Source organism: Arachis duranensis, chromosome 2, assembly GCF_000817695.3.
Source record: "Arachis duranensis cultivar V14167 chromosome 2, aradu.V14167.gnm2.J7QH, whole genome shotgun sequence".
Lineage (NCBI taxonomy): Eukaryota > Viridiplantae > Streptophyta > Magnoliopsida > Fabales > Fabaceae > Arachis > Arachis duranensis.
The window spans coordinates 20,818,786-20,833,216 of record NC_029773.3 but is presented as its reverse complement, the minus strand read 5'-3'; the positions used below and the strand labels follow the sequence as shown (position 1 = coordinate 20,833,216).

The following is a 14,431-nucleotide window of genomic DNA, read 5'->3' as shown; positions in this document are numbered from 1 at the left end:
TCTAATATAAATTTATATAATTCGATAATTTTTATCATTTTGTTGTTATTTAAAAACCTAGAATTTTCACACATATATTTAAAAAAAATAAATATAAGGGCAAACTTATTATTTTAAGGAGGCATTTTATACTTATCTATATATTTATTATTTATTTATAAAAATTTGATGGGGGCAATTGCCCCCACATCCTTATAAGTAAATCCGTCTTGGCCGAACTTTAAGAAAATGCCCTACACTCCTCAAAGTTCCAGAGCAACGGTAGTCAATGAAGCTGCACCAAATTGTTGGACTTGTCGGTCATCAGATACCCTCCAATCAGTAACATGATATAACACCTGGCGTACTGTTGGAGGGTTTCGGAATCGTCCGTCGAGGGCATCTGGCGGACACGATTCCGCAGCCACACAAGCTTCAACGTGAAGGACTCCTTCGTCTGCGCTGCCTGCTGTGCTGCCACGGGAGGCCTGGCGCCGAGGAGCTGCTCCACCAAAGCCCACGTCTCCGTGCATACCATAGTCACGGTGGCAGCCCCCGACGGGATTACCGTATGCGTGTAGGCCTAGGTGGTACGCCACGTTCTCCAAGGTGATAGTGACCTCACCCCACGGGAGATGAAACGTGTGCGTCTTTGTATGCCATCGCTCCACCAGTGCCAAAATCAAGGAATTGTCAAAAGTAAAATCCCTGAGGGGCACCGTGTCACCGAATCCGGCCTCAGCCAGATACGAGACGATGGCATCCGGTAGAGATAAAGTATGGCTCACTCGCTAGGACAGTAGGAGGCGAGGCCTCTGAAGCATGAAAAAAAAAATTTAGCCTTACGAATACAATATTTCAACTTTCTAGCCTACGCATGTCTCTACATTATATATTCAAAAATGGGCAAATCTTAACTACAGCGTTATAAATACTAACAACATAGCACAAATATTACAAAGTTCTAAACTAATACTTATGTCATACCAACCTAGCACAAGCGAATAGAGTGCCTACAGACCTAACTCCTAACTCATATAACTACGTTCCAGATCTTCATGACTACTCTAACAATGGCCACATCCTTAAATTTAACAACCATAACGAAACTAACCTCGAAGTCGGCCGCCCCGCGTAATGTGTTGTCTCGTTCAGCATGTTGATGTCTCCGTCATTCCCCGTTTGGCGCGCCATCATCGCTTTGGTCAAAGGTATAGTCAGAAAGGGTTAAAAGATGGGAGAAAGATGTTGACAAAATCAAACTGGGGCCAGAACTAAGCTGTAAACAATTATATATAGGCGCGAACGGGTCATATCTTGTTTACAGTGTAAACGAGATGACATTGCACATATCTCGTTTACAGTTCGTTTACACTGTAAACGAGATCTGACGTGCCATATCTTATTTACGCTGTAAACGAAATATGCGCATTATCATCTCGTTTACACTATAAACGAGATATAGTAAAAAAATTTAAATCAGTAAATTTTCGTAAAAATATTTATTTTGATTAATATTATATTTATTTTATTTATTAAAATAAAAAAAATGGCAGATCCATTTGGATGGTCGTAGGAATAACTAAAATTTCAAAAATTGAAATAAGTTGCGCGTCAAAATTCACTTTTTCATTTAGTAGGAGTATTCATAGTCCGATCCAGCTTAGACTCGATGGATTTAGGCCGAATCTGGCCCAATTTCATTTGGATGCACTGAAAACCGAAAACCAAAAATTAATCCGACTAAGTGATTCAACCGGGTTATAGCAAGGGTTGGCTCAACCGCTCAACCCGGTTGAAAAGTATGGATTTGGGCTCGGGAGTTAGGGCACGCCACACCAAGGAGGCAGGGACAGAGACAGAGAGAGAGAGTTCCCAGCGTCCCCTGTATTTCTCACTTCGTCCCTTCTTCAGCCAGTCAGCCATCTCCAACCACAACCCAGCCAGACTTCTTCCCCTTCTTCCTCTCGCACTCGCAGCCTCGCACCAGTCACCACCACCATTCTGCGTAATTTTTACCAAATGGAAAGTACGCAATCCAGTTCGTCTACAAGCTTAGTTGACAAGTTAGTGGTGAGTGGTCATTCTTTTTCTGTTTGCAGAAAATTGTTAAGTTGATCATAGCTAACATTTCTTTCTTATGTAAATTGGGAAATTTTTTTCCCATATTTGTGTAGTGTCCTGGAGATGTGGTTCTTGACCTCTCTAACTTGACAAATCAGACAATTAAGCTTGGAGGAGGTCTATATCAGGTATGCTATAGCTTTTAAAAAACAAAAATGCACTTCAAAAATCAGCCACCATGTATCTGTTATAAGCTTGTTAGAAAATTAGCACGCTACATGCCTCCAATATCAAGATTAGGGACCTAAACTTTGGTTCTCTAATATTTGACAACAGTGAAATTGGTGGGATTTCTACCTTTTTATTTGATCCATTAGAGCTTCACTATGCATAGTAAATGATGTAAATGTCACTGTAATAATGTGTGTACTTAGGCAGTTTTTGTTCTTACCTTCTTTTCCTGTAACAATTCTTCTAGGACTGTGATGCAATTTCAGTAATGAAAGCTGGCAAGCTAAGGTTCTCGAAACCTAATAAATATTGGGTTGAAAGTTCTCAGAAAAGGGTGAGTGTGATCTTGTTGTTTGATGTTATATATGTATCTGTAAAGGCATGCCTTTTGATTTTCATGTTTAATCTGTAGAATGATGATTTCCCAGTATTATCGGTTCACTTCGTTTTGGGATTTTTATTTTGTATACTGTTTCTATTTTTGCTATACTTTATGGCAGAAAATCAAGCATGTGTTTCTTTAGTTACAGCGATCTGTTTATCTTGCTTCTTTTAATAGCTAGGTAAATCTGATTTGCAGAAAGAGTATTAAGAGGGTTCATCTATTGTGGTTGTAATTCCATTTATCAGTGTTAAATTTTATTTTTGTTGTGTTTGAAGTTCATTATTTGTATGAAATTTGTGTACAACTTTCTGTCTTGCTTGCTTTGGATATCCTTTATCATGCTTTTATCACGATTTGCTGCCACCCAGAAAATTTGGTTATGCTTAAAAGCATTGCTTCATTTTACATTTTCCACATGGTGTCTTTTTGATACTCATATATCGCATGCATGTTGTTCTCAAAGCTTAATAGTTGAATAGAGGCATTTTAGTGATTTTATAACTAACATGCTGTTTCACAAAGAGTCTATGAGTTGAAGCTTAAGCAATGCATATGTTCACGTTACCTTCTTTGAAGTTTAATCTATATATTTAATCTTTTTTCAAGAATGGTAGGCAACAATAATTGAGTTCAAGATTAATTGGTCATAGAGACTTTGATACTATGTCATGAGTCATCTCTTGAAAAGGTTTATTGGTTTAAGCTGTAAGCTAAAGTCTCAAGAATGAATTTAGTATGTAATAAAGTTAGTACTTGTTTGCATTCAGCCAGTAGACTATCTCCTACTGCATTTGGATTTTCTTTTTTTAGTTATCTCATGTCAGTAAAATTTTATATAAGTTATCTTCTTTTTCTGTCGTGCACAGAGTAATAAAAATTTCTATCTGCAAATAATGAAATAATATATTTTCTTGTTTAAGATGCTAGATTTCTGATCATGTTGTTTCTGCAGTATGTGCCCCATGCAGAAGATTCTGTCCTTGGAATTGTTGTAGACTCTAGATCAGATGTAAGTTGACTTTCTGCTGTTATCTTCAAGCTTTTAGGTATTTTAGTTTGCTAGTCAAACTGCATCTTTTATGATTGCATATGTCCTCCCACCATCATTTTCCATGCTTCAAAGTTTAATGTGAGTCAATTCTTGAGCATTTGTTTCTGATTGCAAGTCTTAATCCATTATTCTTGAATAACTCATAAGAAAAGAAAATTAACAACATCATGGTGGTGGTCCCCTTTCATTGGAATTAGTTTCTGGATATTATCAGGTACAGGTTGTTTGCAACATTATTGGTTTTCTGTGATTTATATTTCCTGTCATATACAATTATGACTTGCTCGATTTTTTTTGTCAATTTACTCTTGTTTCTCATTTTAGGAATGATTTTTGTATGATGTTATAAAAATGTGAATACTCTTGCAGAATTTTCTTGTAGACATAAAGGGGCCTTCATTAGCATTTCTGCCAGTGCTTGCATTTGAAGGAGGAACCAGAAGAAATATACCCAAATTTGAGGTATGTGTAAAAATGCCTGTGATTTTATTACGAGAAGTCATCTTCTCATTGAACTGTTGTAAACTTAATCGGTTTGTGCAATTTAATTTTACTTTCCTTTGCAATTGAGGACCTGTTTCATGTGATTATGTAAAGCATAACATATTTAAACTTGATCCTCAGTCTATTATATTACTACTTTCCTTATAATTATTAACAAATTTACGAAATAATTAAAATATTTATGAACAATTGGTACAGCACACTAAGTATGATTTATTATATTGAATATCAATATATGCTCCTAGATTATTTATGTAAAAGATTACATACACATTTAGAGATCAGAATTACTCAATGTAGGAAGGATAAGGACAAAATTGAATTTCTCTATACTAACTTTTGGGCACAAGCAACTGTGATTAGTTGTGGCTGAAAGAGAAAATTGAATATTTGACTGAGTTAATTATTCATGAGTCTAACTCCTAAGATTTGATCAGCAACCATGATAGCTTGGTCATAAGTTTGGTAGCTTTGTCACAATTCTTTTCTTTTCTTCAGAGTGATTTTAGCACTAGTACCAAAGAAAGATGGAACAACCAAAGGAATAGCAAGAATCTTATGTAGTATGGAGCTTTCAAGCCATCATTATCATCATTTTTGTAGATGATGGGAGACCATTACTAGTGGGTGATATGCAGTGTGTTATGTATTTCTTTGTAGTTTGTAGAATAATTCCTTTCGCGGATACTTAGATACAGGATTTCTTCTAATGGAATATAGGATTGCTTCTACTCTTGCACCTTGCAGCATCGTATACATTGCCTCTGTCATATTTATATAAATACAAGAATGAATCAGCATTTCAATTTCATTCATGTTTGAAAGACATGTCAGGGTGCAATATGAACTATGAACAAAGAGTACTTTATTAGCTGTACATATTGTGCTAGTATTTTGCACAAATTACCAGTGTTGTGATAGTTTGAAGTTTGAACAAATTTAATAATTCATTCAAATCGGAAAATGTGTTCTACCTAATATGTTAGATTCAATCAGCTAGTAACATATATTAAATGCTGTTCATTTTCCTGCTGCCCTCTTTTTCTTATTGTGCTAGTAAACTCACACTTGAACTGTCATTTTTCCTATTAGTGATAAAAGGCGTACATATTGGCTAGCCAGTTGTACTTTGCATATTGTGTCTTTCTTGTGCCTAATGCTTCCTTTTGCAGGCAGGTACATTGATTTATGTGCGAGTTGTGAAAGCAAACCCTGGAATGAATCCAGAGCTGTCATGTACTGATGGTTTGTAATATATCCTCAGACTTTTTTGGTTGAGACCTTTTGTCAAATTTTTTGGGAGTTGGTTTAAGTTTTTTGTTTATGCTTATTTATCTATAGTGTTCTTTTTTTTTAAAAATTTCATTTTGGTGTTTGTTTAGCAACCGGGAGAGCAGCAGAATATGGTGCCTTGAAAGAGGGTTTTATGTTCGAATGTTCAACTGGCCTCTCAAGAACGTAAGTCTCATTGTCGCTGCCATTTTGTCCATTATTTTCACATATCTTGACGTGAAGGTTCATTTGCAGGCTTCTCAGCTCGCCAACATGTCCAGTACTAGAAGCTTTAGGGAAGAAGCTGTCTTTTGAAATAGCAGTTGGTTTAAATGGACGTGTTTGGGTATGCATACTCCTCTACTCTCATTGTGCCCTATGTTCCCATTTGATGCTATCTGTTGTTTTTTTTCCCACCATGTTAGGCTACTCTTGTGAAGAGACATTCTATTCTAATTTCAGATTTCCTTTTTCATATAATTGTTGCATTTAGGTGAATTCAGCATCTCCTTCTACAACTATCATTGTATCTAATGCAATTATGAACTCAGAGTCGTTGAGTGGGGCTCAGCAGAGAATAATGGTTGAGAAGCTGTTGCAAAGGATCCAGTAACAGTGCTGTTCATACATGAAAAAGCTAGGTTTCTGAATTTATTTTAGGTTCTTTAATTTGGTGTAGATTGCCCTTCTTTAACCTAGTAGTTTATGATTTAGTGTAATGTAAAATTTCTTCCCCATTTAAGTTTTGGCTTAAAAGACGTCACGTATATTATAGGCACATAGCACAGATGCACTTGCATATTCAATTTTGCTTAGAAGTCTGAAAATGTGATAAACTTTGAGGATTTTTGGGTGCTCTTGATCCAACGGTTGCAGAAACAGCTATGAGCAAACCCATTTACGTTGAAGATTATTCAAGGATGTGTTGACTTAAGAAATGCACAGTGCAATTTAAAATTAGAAATGCAACTTGTTGAAGTCCAAGGCCCGAGTCTTTAATTCTAGGTACCTCAAAATACATGTGTTAACTTAAGAAATGCAGAGTGTAATTTAAATTAGAAATGCAACTTATTGAAGCCCAAGGCCCGAGTCTTTCACATAATAAAACTATTAAAAACTATTTATTTACTCGTCAAAGTTCAAACCACTCAAATTCATGATAGCATCTTTTGAAAAAAGTAACATTAAAGTCAACAGACTATATAATAATATACTGTGCCGCAGTCATGAAAAACATTTTAAGAATTATTTTCAACGTATAAACGATTTTTTTATACAAATTTTTATAAGTTATTTATATTTATATGTTTTATGTTGTTATTGTACATTCGTTTTTTTTTTGTTATTATAATCATCAACACTACTTTTTTTCTCTTTTTCCTTATTTTTTTTATTGGAATTTTTTTCTTTCTTTTATTATTTTGAATCCAATAGATTGAAGTGTGGTTTAATTTTAAAAGAAAAAAATGTAGCATTAGAGAAAATATTTTTTTGTATTTGCAGCAAATTTAGGTGTAACACGGAAATATTTGGGGGTAATACGAAGATATTTGAGTATATTTTAAGAAATTTAGGTGTATTTTTATTTTGATAAGTTCTGCATAATTCAAAACTCTTCTTCCTCATCTTTTATTGCTTATTTTTTTTATCATCATCATCATCTTTTTTTCTTATTCATCTTTTCTTTTATTTTACCTTTTTAAATTTTTTCTTGTTTTATTATTTTAATAAGAATAAAAACAAAAAAATTAAACAAAGAAGAAGAAGAAACACATAATTACTTGGAATAAAATGAACTTATATTCATTTAACTCAAAGAAAGAAAAAAATAAGGAGAAAAAGAAGAAAAAAATGTATTTGGGTGTAACACGAAGATATTTAGGCGTATTTTTATTCTTATAAGTTCTGCATAATTCAAAACTCTTCATTTTCTTCCTTCTCATCTTCTACTGCTACTTCTTCCTCATCTTTTTATTTTGTTTTCTTATAATTTTTTTTGGGAGAAAAAATCAAACAAAAAATTACATAATGTTGCAAAATCAATAGAAAGAGGAAGAAAAAAATGCAGCAACAATAACAACAATAAAAAGAACCACGATGATGATGAAAACGCGAATAAAAATGAGGAATAATGCAAAGAAGAAGGAGAAGAAAAAGAAGGAGAAGGAGCAGGAGGAAGAACTTGGAATGCAAACGTTGAAGTAGAACCGTTTTTCATTTGGCGTTATTCAAAGTTGAGGAAGTGCGCGGTTACATGCTCTTTAAATTGAGAGTTGTTTTTGTTGGGTTTAGACTAACTTATATAGACTTGTATACCAAAAAAACTTGTATGTATAGCAAGTCTCACATTTTAAATCCCTGTTTCTTTTTTTTTTCTAAAGAAATTATATGGTGCTTATTGTATTTCTATTTTCTAATTCAAATATTAATGTTGCTATGGTCCACTGTAATTTAGATATATTAATTTTAAGAATTTAATTTTTGTCTATTATTATTTTAGTAGTGTAAAAGAGGTATAAATATTCTAAAAAACTCTTCAAGAATTATTTTTATTGGATAGGTTGATCCTTACAATATTTTGAAGGAGAACTAATTTGTCTTAGAATATATTCTTTGAAGATCTAATTGTTTTATAATATAATTTATTTTAGGGATTTATTTGTCTAAAATAGTGGAACCTCAGGTGCAGTCGACTTCATGCGAAGTTGATATCTGAAAACTGTTAGATGAAAATTTAGTCAAATCAGTTAAATTATTTAACGATTCTCAAGTATCAACTTTATATGAAGTCACTTCACCTGAATTTTCACCGTCTAAAATATATAAAAAAATTGATTCAAAACGACTTAAGAATCAATTTGTCTAATAAAAGTAATTCTCAAAGAATTTTAAAGAATACAAATTTGTCAGAGACTAAAGTGTTCCATCAAAAATTCTATAGGAGCAAATATGAGTATTTACTTGTAAAAGAGTTAGCATAATAGAGCTTAAATCCTATATCTTCCTATCCATTATTAATCCTAAATAAAAGTAACTAATTTTTAAATTTATTATTTAAAAATATAATCCAAACACATAAACATGATTCAATTACTTTATAAAATTTTTACACTTTGCATTAAAATTAAACTCTGAAGCGATTTATTCTATATCACATGTGCCAAATATTTTTATCACTAAAAAACATACATAAACATAACACGTGAATTAGTGAATAGATCAATTATTATCATTTGGATTGTTTTATCGGTTCAGAGGGAACATCAAGATGACGTGAAGATAACAAGCTCTTATCTCCGAAAAAGAAAAGTCTGTAATTGATTTGTTTGTTCATTCTTGATTTTGACATATTCACATGTTCATGCTTTTTCCCTTTTAGACTCTCACTCTTCAACTTGCTCCTCAAGCCTCTCCTAATTCCTAATTCTTTCACGTGAATCTCACTTTCATTTCATTTCCCTCACTCTCTCTTTCTCTCTTCTCATATCACTTTTCTTCCGTGTCTTACATTTCCATGGCTACACAGGGAAAAGTAATCACCTGCAAAGGTATATCTATATATACCTTTTCTCTTTTTCACGTGAATTGTGATTCATTTTTCTGTTGTTTATATATGAATGAATTGAAATGAATGAGCGAAGCATGATTTAATTGTTGTTGTTGTTTGTGAAGCTGCTGTGGCTTGGGAACCAAACAAGCCATTGAGTGTTGAGGATGTTGACGTGGCACCACCGCAGGCTGGAGAGGTCAGAATCAAAATTCTCTACTCTGCTCTCTGTCACACAGATGCTTATACTTGGAGTGGCAAGGTATCACTATCTTTTCATTTTATCTCAAATTCCTGTTACTTTGGTATCTAATTTACTCACTCATTCTCGAATTAAGTGTATCTTTCACTCTTTCGATTCATCGAAAATTCGATGCTGTGTCTAGATACATTAACTTTTTAACGGATCAAAAAGTTAAAAGGGACAGTTAATTTGAGAAGGAGGAACTAGTTGCTTTTTTGTTTTCCCCTTTTTTTTTTTTATGGGATCTGATGTATGTACAGTCAATGGTGAACAAATTAGGAAAAAAGTTTCTCTTTATCTCTATTTTGTTTAGATTAATTTTGATGTATTGTTAATATATTACAATGATTGATATGAGTTGTGACTTTACTATGCATTGCAACAAGTTTATAATATCTATGATGCATGAAAGTTAACCTACCGTGTTGACTGAACATAATGGTGCCCTTTGATTCAAGTAGGTGAACTCATTTAGTGGGTAAGGGCATTGGTGGTGTTTGTTGTATTTGCTCTGATAGAATGTTATAGTATGATTGGTTCATGTGTATGTTTTGAAACTTGTTGAGAGGTTCCAGAATCAATTTTCGGGGAGGAATATTGATTTTGGTGATCTTCTATTATTTGTATCCAAAATTCTAGGAGAAATGAAACTTTTTTACTCTATCAGAATCACTTTTACAGGAACTACCAAACTAAATCACTTTCACTCTAAAATCTATTTTACCTAAATCAATTAATTGCTTTTGCAGGATCCAGAAGGTCTATTCCCCTGTATACTTGGTCATGAGGCTGCTGGGTATGCAAAGATTTATTTGGATTAGAATACATTTTAAGCTACATGATTAGAATTAAAAGCATAAACATTGGAATGCTTAATTGTTGTTAATAGAAGTTCTACGTTTTGGTATAGGATTGTGGAAAGTGTTGGCGAAGGTGTTACTTCAGTTCAGCCTGGAGATCATGTCATACCCTGCTACCAAGCTGAATGTGGAGACTGCAAGTTCTGCAAATCCGGCAAAACAAACCTCTGCGGCAAGGTTCGTTCGGCCACCGGAGTTGGCGTCATGCTGAGCGATCGCAAGAGTCGTTTCTCCGTCAATGGAAAGCCTATCTATCATTTCATGGGAACTTCCACATTTAGTCAATACACTGTTGTTCATGATGTTAGTGTGGCTAAGATTGATCCCAATGCACCTTTGGACAAAGTTTGTCTTCTTGGATGTGGGGTTCCAACTGGTAAGTTAGTTATATCCTCTATGGAATTTGTATTGAGATCTTGCAACTTTTAGCATATCCTTAAAGTGCATTATCTGTGAGTAGTATAAGCTGCAACTAGTTACATCTTAATGCATGTTGAACTACACAGATTCCTGATCATAATGGTTGCAGAATAAAATCTAGATTGTCCCAAAGAATAAAACACTTCGAAATATATCTTGAGAAGCTCTTTAGAGTGATAGCACAAGTGGCTTTAGAGGCTATTAACACCTTTGATCCCTTTGGATCCTTTTTAAAGAGGCTGCTGCTGCAATAAAGGCCTTTATTAGTATTCTGCTCTTAAAAGAGTGAAGGACAGATCTTAGAACCTAAAATTCTACCAACCCTCTTGTAGATAATTATAACAAATTCCTCTTTTGTTGCGATACAAATACATTTCGTCCCTAGCATAACCTTGGTTGTAAATATTAAACGGTGAAATGCTATAGAAGACTTGCTCCATATTCTTCACTTAATTATCCTTATATAACTATTATTCAACACAATATGAATATTTTGTTTGATATCTTAAAACAATGTTTTCAGTCATATCCTTTATCTCACTCTCTTTTGAAATTGTATATGAACCAAGAAGGCTTTGAAGATCATATTTGGGATTGATTTTTCGTCATATCCTTTGTTAAGCAAATATTTCGGTTCCTATTATCTTGTCAATGTCCCCTATCGAGCATTCTGCTTTGAAATTATGTTTGGTTGACAATAATTTGTGGAATTCGATGCAGTGTGATGGCTTTTCTTATTAAACTTATGTTGGATTTTTATAGTTTATGCTTAATTCACATTTTGAATTTGATTAATTTGGTAAATTTAGGCCTTGGAGCTGTTTGGAACACAGCAAAGGTGGAAGCAGGTTCAATTGTTGCTGTTTTTGGCCTTGGAACTGTTGGTCTTGCTGTAAGCTCCAAAAAGACAATATTAGATTTTGCAATGTCTCCATCAAGCTTCTATATATTATGACTCACAATTATACTTGATAGGTTGCGGAGGGTGCAAAAGCTGCCGGTGCATCACGGATTATTGGCATAGATATCGATCGCAATAAGTTTGAAAGAGGTACATACTACATAATAAAAAATTGCTTGACATGATTTTCACAAAATCTGCCTGTTGTTGTAGAGTGATCTGGTTTTGATATCTCCATATTGTTTGACAAATATGTTTCCAACTTTTGTGTCTTCACATATAACCTGGTGTCTGACAGTACAATCGAAACAAAATTTTAGGCCATCTGACAGGAAGAAAAGTAAATAATTCCATCCCCCCCTTCCCCTGCATCCCCCCTTCGCACACGAGTCTACGCAAAAGAATTTCATTTCCAAATTGGAAACTATGGCCGTTATATGAGTGATATAATTTCTCTATTGGTTTGTATTATATTTTATTGGTTTATTCCTTCTTTTGTAATTGTTGTAGACTCATAGTATAACAATCATACTTTTCAAATTTTAAATCATTTGATAATTTTTTGAGTCGTGAATCAACCATTTCGTATCGTATGATTCAGAAACAAATTAATAAAATATAGAAATAGTAAAATGACATATGCAGATCATAAAGAAAACAATTAAGAAGTATAAGTTATGTTCAATAAATACAACAAAAGTCTAGTAATGTATTAATAAAACTTCAAATTCTTTTGCTTGCTCTGAGTTCTGGTTCTATTCAGTTTCTATTTGAGGAAGGACACGATGAAGATAGTGTTCATCTTATAAGTTTCTTACTGTTATTGAACTTGTTATAGTTTTTACTTTGCAGCAAAGAATTTCGGAGTCACAGAGTTTATCAATCCAAAGGAGCATGAAAAGCCAATTCAGCAGGTCATAGCTGATCTCACAGATGGTGGAGTTGATTACAGCTTTGAGTGCATTGGAAATGTCTCGGTGATGAGAGCTGCTTTGGAATGCTGCCATAAAGTGAGTGCTGCTAATACCTATTGTTAGTTGCATTGTTCATATAATCACCTTATGGCTACTGTAAACAAAAAAAAAAAAAAAATAACTGTTAATGTTTGGTTCTGCATTTGTAGAATTGGTTCTAGGTGAATGAATTCCGGCGGAACTGATTTTGATGTAAAGTGATTTGTGTTTGATAGTTCCTCTAGAAGTGATTTCGAAAGAGAGAAGAAAGTTTTACATGTTTCATTGTATGTCAATCATACTATATGGATTGAATGATACCATAGTATTCCATTATAAATTATGTTTACATTTAAGCCATAATAAAACATATTTTTCTTGTTGAAAATTTCAGGGCTGGGGTACATCAGTAATTGTAGGTGTTGCAGCATCAGGTCAAGAAATATCGACTCGGCCCTTCCAGTTGGTGACCGGGCGAGTCTGGAAAGGAACAGCTTTCGGAGGCTTCAAGAGCAGGTCACAAGTACCTTGGCTTGTTGACAAGTACATGAAGAAGGTAAAAGGTTTTTTTTTAACCAGTGTCCTATTTTATGCATCAAAATCATTTAAACCAATATACTTGAAAATGTAGCAATGTGTTTTTAGTTTATACTATAGATATTAGTAAATAAATTACATTTCATACCTTACTATATTGATTGGTCTACACATGTTTGCAGGAAATCAAGGTTGATGAGTACATTACACACAGTTTGAACCTTGCTGAGATTAACAAAGCATTTGACCTTTTGCATGAAGGAGGGTGTCTCCGTTGTGTTCTTGCATTGCATGTATGAATTGAGGTGTTATGCTGATTTCTGTGTTTTTTCATGAGTGTAAAATTTGTAAGATCATTTTCATGGCTTTTTAATAATAAATTTAAAATATGAATTGTATCTTCATTTATCTCTTTCCAAACTTGTATTATTTCATCAAGAAGCCTTTGCAGTGTTAATGATATTGTTACAAATCCTTTTGCACATGATACAAAGTTCATCACACACTATAATTTTCTTATCACTTTTTCTTTTCTTTACAAAAAAAAAATGACATGTTTTGTACTGGTCTCGATTATAAAAATAGCTATATGTTATTTGTATTCATTTTGTTTAATATATTGGAGTTACATATACTGTCTGAGGCTCTGAGCAAATATTTGTTTTCATTTTATTTAATATAATTGTTACATATACTTTCATGAGCGAATAACTATTTTACACTTTTAAAAGATTACAATTTAGACAAAAGACACAAATGATAAAATGACATTCTAAAGATATGATCTATTTGACAAAATGAAGACATATATAAGTATATAGATAAATTGACTAAACATTTTATTTGGTTTGTCAAATGAAACATATTTTTAGGGTCATTTTATCATTTACATTTTCTGAGGTTTATTTTATCAAAATAATAATTTTTCGGAAGTCAAAATGATTTCACTCTTATTTTTTTCGGTTGTATGTAGAAATGTAGAATGCACTTAAGAATTAAGATGAGTGGCAGTGTGGCACACATCCCATCTAAATTTAAAAAAAAGATATATTAAATTGGTGTACGAAACAAAATAAATATACAACAATGTGTTAGTTATTATCATCATCATCACCTATCCAGAGAGATATATCCGACATCCAAGTTGCTTTAATCAATACAATAATTATATAGGGCCCAAGCTCTGGCAATTTATAGTTTGGGATATACTTCCATTTTATTTTCAAAATAAATTAATATTATCTAGAACTCAATGGATTCCAACTAATATGCTTTATTGCTATCGTCTCATTGGTATATTTATGAAGAGGTCCCTCTCCAAAAACACTATTTTTTAAAACCATAAAACACATTATGCATATTGGATAGTGGACCAACATTAACAATTTGTTGTAAAATAATGATGGTAAAAACAGAATAAAAGAGAAAATAAGATGATTCTATTATTAAAACTTTCTTATAGGTATTTCTCAATACAAATATT

At 33.2% G+C, this 14,431-nt stretch overlaps 2 protein-coding genes across 2 annotated transcripts; both read left to right on the top strand.

The window, feature by feature from the left end:
• The first annotated feature begins 1,796 nt into the window (after positions 1 to 1,796).
• LOC107473931 (uncharacterized) lies at positions 1,797 to 6,407 on the top strand. Its single transcript, XM_016093526.3, has 9 exons — positions 1,797 to 2,052; positions 2,157 to 2,231; positions 2,522 to 2,608; positions 3,612 to 3,668; positions 4,080 to 4,172; positions 5,387 to 5,459; positions 5,597 to 5,672; positions 5,742 to 5,832; positions 5,980 to 6,407. Exons 1-9 carry the CDS (start codon positions 2,002 to 2,004, stop codon positions 6,097 to 6,099), a joined length of 723 nt encoding a protein of 240 aa, XP_015949012.1. The 5' UTR covers positions 1,797 to 2,001; the 3' UTR covers positions 6,100 to 6,407.
• Positions 6,408 to 8,751: 2,344 nt separating this feature from the next.
• LOC107473932 (alcohol dehydrogenase class-3) lies at positions 8,752 to 13,430 on the top strand. Its single transcript, XM_016093528.2, has 9 exons — positions 8,752 to 9,034; positions 9,159 to 9,295; positions 10,027 to 10,073; positions 10,188 to 10,513; positions 11,367 to 11,449; positions 11,533 to 11,608; positions 12,311 to 12,468; positions 12,806 to 12,967; positions 13,131 to 13,430. The coding sequence occupies exons 1-9, from the start codon at positions 9,001 to 9,003 to the stop codon at positions 13,245 to 13,247; spliced, it is 1,140 nt and encodes a 379-aa protein (XP_015949014.1). The 5' UTR covers positions 8,752 to 9,000; the 3' UTR covers positions 13,248 to 13,430.
• The last annotated feature ends 1,001 nt before the right edge of the window (positions 13,431 to 14,431 follow it).

What these genes read in the sequence shown, in the direction of transcription:
- LOC107473932 (XM_016093528.2), top strand. Translation starts at nt 9,001, where the DNA reads ATGGCTACACAGGGAAAAGTAATCACCTGCAAAG. An exon ending in CTTGGTCATGAGGCTGCTGG is followed by an intron (nt 10,074 to 10,187) that starts GTATGCAAAGAT and finishes GTTTTGGTATAG; the next exon opens with GATTGTGGAAAGTGTTGGCG. An exon ending in CTTTGGAATGCTGCCATAAA is followed by an intron (nt 12,469 to 12,805) that starts GTGAGTGCTGCT and finishes TGAAAATTTCAG; the next exon opens with GGCTGGGGTACATCAGTAAT.
- LOC107473931 (XM_016093526.3), top strand. Translation starts at nt 2,002, where the DNA reads ATGGAAAGTACGCAATCCAGTTCGTCTACAAGCTTAGTTGACAAGTTA. An exon ending in GAAATATACCCAAATTTGAG is followed by an intron (nt 4,173 to 5,386) that starts GTATGTGTAAAA and finishes TTCCTTTTGCAG; the next exon opens with GCAGGTACATTGATTTATGT. An exon ending in TCAACTGGCCTCTCAAGAAC is followed by an intron (nt 5,673 to 5,741) that starts GTAAGTCTCATT and finishes GTTCATTTGCAG; the next exon opens with GCTTCTCAGCTCGCCAACAT.